The 10,577-nt window shown below is 34.9% G+C and overlaps 2 protein-coding genes across 2 annotated transcripts in view; both read right to left on the reverse strand.

Moving 5' to 3' along the window:
- dram2b (DNA-damage regulated autophagy modulator 2b) overlaps positions 1–3,995 on the reverse strand; it is a gene marked incomplete in the record, with an annotated part of 7,536 nt that extends 3,541 nt beyond the window's left edge. Inside the window, 4 exon segments of the mRNA XM_014016057.1 lie at positions 287–354; positions 652–814; positions 1,004–1,061; positions 3,767–3,995. Of these exon segments, the coding sequence (XP_013871511.1) occupies positions 287–354; positions 652–782 (199 nt within the window).
- Positions 3,996–6,529: 2,534 nt separating this feature from the next.
- Positions 6,530–10,577, reverse strand: part of cept1b (choline/ethanolamine phosphotransferase 1b) — an 11,504-nt gene continuing 7,456 nt past the window's right edge. Inside the window, exons 7-10 of the mRNA XM_014016056.1 lie at positions 10,185–10,316; positions 9,895–10,053; positions 8,688–8,813; positions 6,530–8,196 (exon numbers count right to left, since the gene is read on the reverse strand). Of these exons, the coding sequence (XP_013871510.1) occupies positions 8,074–8,196; positions 8,688–8,813; positions 9,895–10,053; positions 10,185–10,316 (540 nt within the window). The 3' untranslated portion in view covers positions 6,530–8,073. The remainder of the gene's footprint in view (positions 8,197–8,687; positions 8,814–9,894; positions 10,054–10,184; positions 10,317–10,577) is intronic.

Below are 10,577 nucleotides of genomic sequence, written 5' to 3' on the forward strand. Positions count from 1 at the left end.
AATCTGTAGTTTACAAAAAAAAAATCAATTCATCATCAATTCTGATGGATTTGAGAGATCATAGAAAGAAGTTGTATTTTTTAAGTACACAGCAGCTTTTTTTTACTTTTTGCATACTACTGATTACATATTTGCGTACAAATTGATTTCTGTTGAGGGTATAAAAAAACCAACAAAAAATATTCTGTTATGTTTGGCCACATTTTCAAAGAGCCACTGCAGAGGTACCAAAGAGCCACATGTGGCCCCAGAGCCGCAGGTTGCAGACCCCTGGTGTGGACCGTACCTAAAGCAGCCGACACATCCAGCATGAGCCCAAAAACACACCTCTCTGGCGCCATGGTTCCGGTGTCGCTGCAACACAAAACAAATGCGACATCAGAAAACTTTTACGCTTTAATTAATCTATTCAGACTAAAAACACAGGCATCGTTTCAAAACAGCATCCTAAAATGACCCAGTCTACTAAAAATAAAAAATATATATAATTTAAAATAAACCCTTTTTGAAAACCTGTGTATTACTGATGTCATCTTTGTAAAACACGGCTACAACAACGTTTTTAAGAGTGCAAAATATTTGCAGGCGTTAGTTTACATTCTGCATATGTGAGATGAAGGCCGCGGAGGTCTTCGTCATCCAGACTCTGACCTGATGTAAGGCACCAGGGGGTCCACATGTCTCAGCACCACYGCCGTGATGTAGGCGAAGACGAACGCCGCCGCCGTCCAGACGACCAGAGCGGCGGGCAGGAAGCAGAGGCCCTGCTGGAACCACCACATGGCCTCCTCACGGCGCGCTTAAACACGCTCTCCTGCACATAACATCATCATCATCATCATCAGTTAGTGGAAAGTATGCGGATGTTGCCTGATCCTAATAAAATTACCATTTGACCTACAAAACGTTTGCTGTGGCACAACAAGCAAACAGTCTGAAGTTGTTAGTGACCTTTAGTGTTTATMAGAGTGCAACAGGTTTGTCTGATCTGAACAATACTAACCTGATTGTCTGGGTTTCTGACAGCTGGGAACACAGAACAAACCAACAACGCCTGGACTCTGGAAAATAAGTGAAGAAATTTATAGTTTTTACAGATTAGTACTGATGTTAAAAGCACAACACTATATTTTTAGGTTTTCCTTTTTTATAATGGTTAATCTATAATGTGTTGATTGATATAGGTTAGTTACATGTCCGAAATATCTATAACAACACATATTTATCCGTTATGAGAACATGTAGGGGAGAATTGTGTCTGAATGCCTGTGATTCAGCCGTAGGTCAGTAGGGGGCGAACGCGGGCATTGAAGACTCTGTATAAACCCGGGGTGCCCAAACATTTTCCTCGAGAGGGCCAAAATGAAAATCTATCCAGGGCTGTGGGCCAAATGTGATAATATATGTAATACATGAAATAMAGATATTTTTAAATTAAAGTCCATTGTTTTTAATGATTAAGCTAGCAGCCAATGCGGTGGCCCAGTTTTGTTTTAGTCTGTGCACTTGGAGAAAGTCTGTCTCAAGCAGCAAAGGCTCATGGGACATTTCATAAACTGATAAAATGTGAGTTTATGTGGTCTTATAAAGTGTACAAATCTACATGTGTGGTTAAATCTAAGCTAAATATATCTTCTTGTTGCATGTATTTCATGTTTGATGTTTAATCCTAATATACTGTATCAAAGATAAGGTCAAGCACAAGAGTGAAAACTCTGCACTACAGCCTCTTATAGTAACTGGACCAATGGATAATTAATGACTTTAGGTGGAAATACTGTTACTTCAACTTCAAATGACTATTTATCCTAAAAAGACAATTCACTTCACAGCTGTCTGGTCAACATGACGACTTGACAAGCAACGCATTCTCATACAATCTTATACAATCGTTTCAGCACCAAGAAAAGAGAGAAAAAAACTACTTATGTATAATAAGAAATGATTACGTTCTACATAGTACAACAGGTTACAACCTACTAAATATGGCAACTGCTGGTGGGCCAAATCAAAAGGCTTGGAGGGCCAAATTTGGCCCGCGGGCCCCACTTTGGGCTCCTCTGGTATAAATGGATCAACTTCCTGGTTTTTCGGCAGTGTGTGGTTTCCTGTCAGATCCGAATGGCAATAAAACCCACTCCAGAATTCTGGTTTTGTCTGGTTTTATCTCATCTAACAATCATATTATTTAACATTGGTGGTTTTCTACTGACTTCAGTCTTTGAACATGAATATTTCTTACATAAGAATAAACATTTCACGCTGCCATCTAAGATCTAACAAATGATTTACTGTATTTATTCATGTATAATACTAGAAATTTAACTCTAAAAATCATCCATAAAGTGGGGTTAGTATTATACACCGGTTATTGATAATTAGATTTTTAATGTTTTTTAAGCTCAAAAAATGATGATCGTATTATACATGAATAAATACGGTAATTACAATGCTTTGCTTTCATAATTTAGTTTTAATTATTGGCCTTTACAGAGTGAAGGAATGGCAAAGTGAAACAAGTTACACAAGTATGAGGCGCATGTAGCAATAAATTGAGTAAAGTAAATTATATAGCCCAGAACTATAAAAAATATCAGGTTTACTCACTGGGAGTAGTTCTTTAGATTGATTAAAATATAAGACATTTGTTTACTTTAGAATATTACTTAAGTAAAGAAAAGTGATATTTTTTGTACTTAAGTATCAAAAGATAATTTCTGACATAAAATCTACTTAAGTATTTAAAGTAAAAGTACTGAGTAAAAGGGAGTGGTTAAGATTTTCCTAAAAGACATATAACTCTCAAAAAAAATTTCTAATGGCGTGCAGCTGGGATGGACTGTGTATAAAGTAATACGGTGTCAGAATGATATGTATTTATACTTTTCATCCAACTACAATTCAATTCACTTTATCCAGGAGATACAATTTATCAGGATAGTATTTTTAAAAAATAATATGGAATAAAATAGGAGTAACAGCTTTCTACTTCTTACCTTTTTAAAAAATGTAAGGAGTAAAAAGTGCAGATAAYTGTGTAGAAATGTACGTACACTAAAAAAATCCTCAAGTAAAGTACAGATAAGCAAAATTTCTACTTAAGTGCAGTGAGAAAGTATTTGTACTTAAGTTACTTTACAACTCTGCTCAAGGGTGAGACTTTTTGTCACCTCTGACAAAGTCAGATGGATTTAGTTTAATAAAAGTGTCATTAAATTCAGATTTATATCTGTTAAAAGCTCAGATGTGCCATTTTTGGTGACAAGTATCAAATTTATAACAATATAACTTTGTAATAACAAACAGGGTGGAGACAGTCCCCTGAGGAGATAACATAATAATATTTTCAGGATCTCAGATGATTTTAGAAAAGTTTTTAAACATTTTGACATCTTTATCTGTAAAAAGTACTGCAGTGATACAAACACCTTGGAACAGTAAACAAGTTTCACTTCCCTGTTCTCATGAAAAGAAACTGTACAAGTTTTAAAAAATCACAAGCAGAAAACACAAAACCAAGAAAATTTAAATACAATAAATTGAACAAACTGTCTAAAAACTGAAATAAAATAAAAATAATAGTAATGCACTAACATGTTTCTATTTTGCACCAGGTTTCGTCTAAATTTACCTTTGTTCATTCACTAAACACAGACAAATAAATCAGGCTACCACAAAATAAAAATGTTCTAACAGCGAAGTTATATTTTAACACACGGCTATAACTATAGGCTGCACAAAACAGTAAAAACATAATGACACTCACGTTTTTCCAGCGTTTTTAATTTTTCTGCGACACAAAATAAATATCTGGACAACTTATTTCAGAATAAAAATAAGTCGTTAGGTCTTCCGTAACACTTGCTGATCCTTCTTTAAGGCGCAAACCTCGATTTTCAGTGAAACTTTAAAATATGYCACTCGTGTCGTGAACTTCCGCCTATAATGATGTGCGCATGCGCAGATCACAACAAACSTGCGATTCTTTGTTTTCTGCCCTGAACTCTGTCTCGCAGGCAAATCTGAAAACAGGAAGTTGAAAACTTGAGATAACACTGCTTTTATGACAAAACACGTGTTTTAATGGGGAAGATAAGGTGCAATAAAGATCATATATTGTTTCACATTTTATTACTCATATTGCTAGAGTGTAGTGATGTATAATTCCACCTGCTTTACTACATCTTTCAGGTATTGCTTTGATGATGCAAAAAACAATTTGTATTTCTGCATGACAAAATGTATTTTCGATAGCTACTTTATCGCACAACTATCAATTTTCTAGTTTGATAAATCATATGTCCACACAATTCTGGTTCATTCTTTGAGTTGTCCTTTATTTTATTATTGAAGTCCTGAAAGAACAATATGATTACATTGAAATTTCTAGTAAGACAAGTAAAAATCTGTTTTTATGTTGAAGTATGGAATTTATTTGCATGTCAGGTGACCTTGTTTAGTATCACATTGTTATACTCACTGGTGAAATACCTGAGTTTGGCCAACAGAAAACCAATTTTACTACAAACCTCAGAGACACACAGTGACAAAATGCTTATTGAGAAAAGGCTTTTTTTCTGTACCAAACAATAGAAAACAAAATGTGTTTAAGGCAAACGTTTACTTGACATAATGAGTGGACGTGACAGCAGAAACTAAAAGCAAACAAGCTGCAGCTGCTATCTGTTATGAAAAATGTTTCAGTTCAGTTTTCAGGTAGAAGTTATACAAAGACTCTCCAGATACAAACTGTACAGTGGAAAAGTACGACACATGCAGTTTAAGGAATTGCTTCATTCCTTATTTTCAACTGGAACACTGAAAAAAATAACAGACATTAGATGAATTATTCTGTATAATTCTTTAAAACACTCATGATACAATGTAACACAGCAGGAAAGTCTTTTTTTTTTACCATTAAATGCTCAGTTCACCCAAATTACAAACATTTTCTGACTTTGACTTTTAACATTTTAACTTCCAGCAAATTAGTAATTAGAAATAATTGTKTGTTCTTATCAGTTCCTGGAAATTATAAAAAATAATTTGTACCTGAGTGTTTTCAAAAACTTTATGTAATCCTAAAGACTGGACTCGGTCAACATGACTTATAATTTTGTTTTGTATTGCACGTACATAGATATTCTGATGAAAACAAAACATAAAAAAATCTTTATTAATGAAAAGTTATGTTAGATATTACATTTTCACCCCATGCAACATTTTAAATTTATCATCATCTGAATGTAAYACACAGAAACATAAAATTAATGGCAACCTCTATTTATTCTCAAAATAATATATTTTTTAAGCTTTTAAAAGTAATTTTCTATATATTTCTTTATATTTTTTGTCTTGGGGGACACTTAATGAATTGGGTGAAGTGATCCTGTAACACTTGTGAGGACAATTTGTATAAATCATCAATTTTCATTCAAATATCTGTTAACCCCACCTGAACTCAGGGGAAATCTAAAGATATTAAATGTTCATAAGACTCATTACAGCCCGCACTTAAAGATCACAATAATAAAGAGGCAGAGCAACAGTATTTGCAGATGTAAACAGAAACAATAAATCTTTATGTTGCGATAAACAGAAAAGTGCAGCTTTATTAAAGGGATCCCTGATTAGTTGTAACATTAGACTTTATTTGATAAACATATTTTAATTGTAAAATAAAGGCTAAAAATACCGTAGGCTGTTTAGTTTTGTAAATTTAAAAAATATATATTTTAACACAGACAGAGCCATTTTATTTACACACAAAGCATTCTGGGTAAATGATGACGTGGATAGGTCATCTATGTGAGCGAGCTATATCCACCCTGAAGGTTAATCTTGGACCATATCTGATGATYGACTCTTAAATGAAACCAGAGAGCGTTGACAGAGAGGAGAAGGTAGAAATGACTCAGCCTGGAACTGAAAATATGGATGGAGGACAACAGAGCTGCTTCATGGAAGAAGAACCTCAGCTTAGCCTGTTGGCCTTTGCGCTAGCGCCGACGCTATATTACCTTATATGTATTAGCTCGGCACTAGCGCGACAAACAAGCTAAACTGAGGTCCTCCATCCATATTTTCAGTTCCAGGCTGAGTCATTTCTACCTTCTCCTCTCTGTCAAYGCTCTCTGGTTTCATTTAAAAGAGTCGATCATCAGATATTGTCCAAGATTAACCTTCAGGGTGGATATAGCTCGCTAGCAGCCTCACACCGAGGACCTATCCATGTCATCATTTACCCAGAATGCTTTGCGTGTACATAAAATGGCCATGTCCGTGTAATATATTATATATATGTATATATGTAATATATTATATATATAAATTTTTAAACTTTTCGTTTAAAAATTATAAAAACTAAACAGCCTACAGTATTTTTACAGTCTTTATTTTACAGTTAAAATATGTTTATTAAATAAAGTCTAATGTTACAGCTAATCATGGATCCCTTTTAACACACCATCAGTACGAGGTTCTGTATCAGGATCTGATGCGATGCTGTGAACGCAGAACGAGCAGCATGTCGAAAAAACAAGTTTTTTATTAAGTTTAATCTGATTCTTGTCAGTTTTCACAAAATAAAAAAAAGAAAAGCACGAGGCTGTCACGCGACCTCTTCTCCTGCACACCTGTTCTGGTGTCTGAGGGGGRAAACGTTTTACTGAGGAGGTTAACACTGAAGACGTTTCACAGTGATGGTTCAGTTAAATAGCTGCGAGAATGAATACATATCTTTCGTTTAAGCATCTGGCTGTACTTTTTTCTCCAATAAAAGAAATCCTATGAAAGAAAAGAGAAACGAGTTTATCAAAACAGAATTGGTGGCATCTATTTGACCCTGGTAGGAACTCAAGATGCTCCGAGCGCACATGCAGACTTTAAAAGCAGCTGTAGAAAACTACGGTGAGGCTTTAATCCAAATAATACACGACGCGCTGCTTTTAGACATTCATTAGCCATAAACAAGTCACCATACGAGTGATAAAAGTGAAACATGTTTAGGTATTTTCACACAATACTTCTGACACAAACTAAAAAGGATTAAAAGCATCAGATGGGGTTCAGTTATAGGATTAAGTTGTTCCTTAAAAAAAACACTGTCATGCTGCAAAAATGTGAACAAACAAATCAAAAAGGCCACAAATTATTTTTCACACCACCCCTCTGTATCTGCAAAGATGCAAAAACCAGTAAACAGACTTTAAACTGAAGGTATTTTTGGAGTAAATGTGTCTAAAATACATCTATTGCTCTTTTCCACTCGAGTAAAGCTTCCTTTTGTGCCAACAATACAAATAAATGTAAATAACGCCTGACCGCTCATAATGTATAACAAAACTTGAAAAGCAAAAGAAAAAGAAAGAAAAGTGCAAATCGAGAAGACTGGCAGTGAAGTTTTTTAAAGTTATTTACAAAAAAAGGACGTTTTGATATGTTAAATAAAAGTGAAACAAAGTTGCTGTTAAGTTTCCACAAAAATCATATTTTGCTGATACAAAATAATAATAATAAAAAAAGCCACCCAGTTTTGATTAATGTGCAGAAGATGAACTTGCTTTGAAGTCATACGTGGACTTTTTTATATATATAAATGTGTCAAAAGCAGGACTTCTAACTTAAGAGAAGCAACAGTTTGGTATTTACAATAGCAAAAATTAAATTTATGCAAATATTACAAAAATTATAATTGTCAAAAGCAAAGAGTTTGATTATTTTCTTAAACATTTCCTCGCACCTAAACAGTTAAAACACGTCTAAGTTTCTCTGCGTGAAAGTAGCACCTGTACTCTCCTGAATATTTGTTTTCTGCAACCTTGAATTTGTCAAAAGATGAAACTGGTACAAATTAAACTGCACTGGTGGAAAAGAAAAACAAATAATAATAAAAAATAAAGACAGTAATATTCCAGTAACTTAATATATATTATTTGTCCTCACATTCTGGTGGCAGAAGCACATACTTTACATCACGTCGTCTCCCGCTGCCGCAGGTGGAAAAACTGAGGGGGAAAAAAAAAAGAGTGCGACTAACTGCGAGGAACAGAGTCAGTAATGGCCGGCGTACCCTCAGTGAGCAGCTGAGACGGACACTGCGTAGGGCTTGATTTTGAAAACGAAAATGTGAAGATGGCAGGCGATCTGGTTGCAAACACTAACGCAGTAACGCACCAAGTCGAACAGGGAAATGATCTGTGGGRGAAAAAGAAACACAGTGGCTCTTCAGAATGAAAACAAGAGAAAAATGTTCCGTTTAGGCCACAACTTATATGAAAAGTTGACTTTTGTACCTTATATTTAACGAAAACTATGGAATTTTAACTTTGCATCCCATCAAAATTATGATTTATTTATCTAAAAAAGATTTAAAAAGCCAGAATTAGCCAAAAGGATTTTTTTTTCATCTCTAATCTCCTGGCCATGATGTTTAATAAGCAATAAAATGGTATAATTCAGTATAATTTAATCATTTGTATTATTTAATATATCACAGTAATGATAGCATCTTACTTGTACAATATTTCAATGTAAAGAGGCCGGTGACCAACTAATTATAGAAATTAGCGTAAAATAAATGTATCTTAATTCTATATGAGCTGAACCTGTGGTTGTTGTTTTTTTTCCACTTTAAAAGCATCCAGGTGAGACAAACATCTATCAGGTGGCATCAAACAGGGTCTTACCAGGGCAACCCAGAGCACCAGGTACTCATCAATAAAGCTATTGAAATATTGATCGAGGAACAGCAATCCTGGCCCCAGGAAGGCTAAATCGTGAAGATGCATCTCACTTTTCGTCATATGTGCTACCTGTRGAGAAACAATTACAGCCGGCATCACAAATGAGAGCTGACATCTCTTTATAAAACATCACAAGTAATAATGTTCATCACACCATTAGATTTAACTTTCCTGCAACCTACTATTCACAAGATTTGCTGCCTGCGTCACRTTTAGATCCAAGTGAAGCTGAACAGATTAAACAGCTTTCAAATATGATGAGTCAGCATTACTTGAGCCAAAAGCAACATCTCCCTATTTTCTCACCTGTACGTTTCCCTGCGTTGGATGAATTTAGAGACAACTTTGGTAATGAACTGATAACATCATCATCTGATTAACGATAAGTTCAGCAGCATCAACAGGAACCACAGGTTGTTCAACAAGATCAGGAACTTAAACCAGTTATAACTGGCTGAACAGGAATCAGAGGAAAGCTTCATTTCTTGCAGGTACACAGTTTGATGCTCAACAAGGCTGAGAATATCAGAAGTCTATACCAAGGCTATTCAACTGGCAGCCCACGGGCCACATCCAGCACACGAGTGACCAAAGTTCGGCCCGCCAATTGGTTCACTCATCTCTTAGGCCCAGACCACCAGATTTCTACATTAATTACCATAAGTTATTTTAGTTAGACATAGAAGCTGCTAAAAACATTTCTATGAACATCCAAGACAAAACTACAAGCAGTTGAAGATAAAATTATGAAAGTGAAAAAAAAAATAGTTTAAAAATTTGTTAAGTCAGAAATGTCAAAATGTTTRTGTTAAATATGAGGCAAAATCTGTTACTTTGTTTTGATATTTATTATCACTACTTTTATAGGGTTCTGTKTGTTGTATTCATGAATAAATGCAGCAAAATAAAGTATTTCTAAGGTAACAGATCTTTGTAATACTTGGTTTATTTACATAATGACTAATTGCTGGATATTCGGCCCCTCAGCTGGTGGCCTGCAGTAACTGAGGCCCCTGTGGTCCTGGTCTATACTGTACAAGATAAGGTCAAATATGTGACGTAGCAGAGATTCTGTTAAACTCATAATCAGATTAAACCCAAGTGTAACCTGCCTACAGTTTACCCTTTATAAAAAATAAGATCCACTTACAACCAATTTATTGGTGATTTTAGCCGATACGAAGCCAAACGCCAGGATATAAAGACATGGATGTTTCTCAAAGAGACGGACAGCAGACTTTTTGTATATCATCACTGCCAAAACTATAACTGAACCAATATGAAGGACTGGAGAGAGGACGCTGGTTCCCTGGAGACAAAGACAAAAGAGGGAAACAAAGAGAAAAATTACAGCAGAAACACACAAAAATAAATATTTTTAGGAGGCAGAATCTGTTAATATTTTACAAACAAAAGTAGCAGTGACGTTTCTACACTTACAGCTATTGTGGATCCATTTTTGCCCACACCTCCTGTAAAAATAACTCTGAAGTAATTTGTGCAAGAGAAGATTGCTCCTAAAAAAGTGCCGATGGCAGGAATCATTTTCATCTGGATATTTAGGACTGGAATCTGCAAATCAAAACATTCACAGAGTAAACTTACCGACCGTAACACAAACATGAAGAACAAGTCCTGCTGTGGGTTACTTTAAAACCAGAGGCTGTTAAATACTCTGAGTACGTTCAACATTATGTCAAAAATAAAAGCAACATGAGTTGAATGAAACTACAGACCAAGATAAATTTGTTTGTATCTTTTCACGAAATAAAGAAAAATCCACAATGATCCTTTAATTAACCGTAAACTGACAAAATCAATTATCTAATAATT

Source organism: Austrofundulus limnaeus, unplaced genomic scaffold (genome assembly GCF_001266775.1).
Source record: "Austrofundulus limnaeus strain Quisiro unplaced genomic scaffold, Austrofundulus_limnaeus-1.0 Scaffold137, whole genome shotgun sequence".
NCBI lineage: Eukaryota > Metazoa > Chordata > Actinopteri > Cyprinodontiformes > Rivulidae > Austrofundulus > Austrofundulus limnaeus.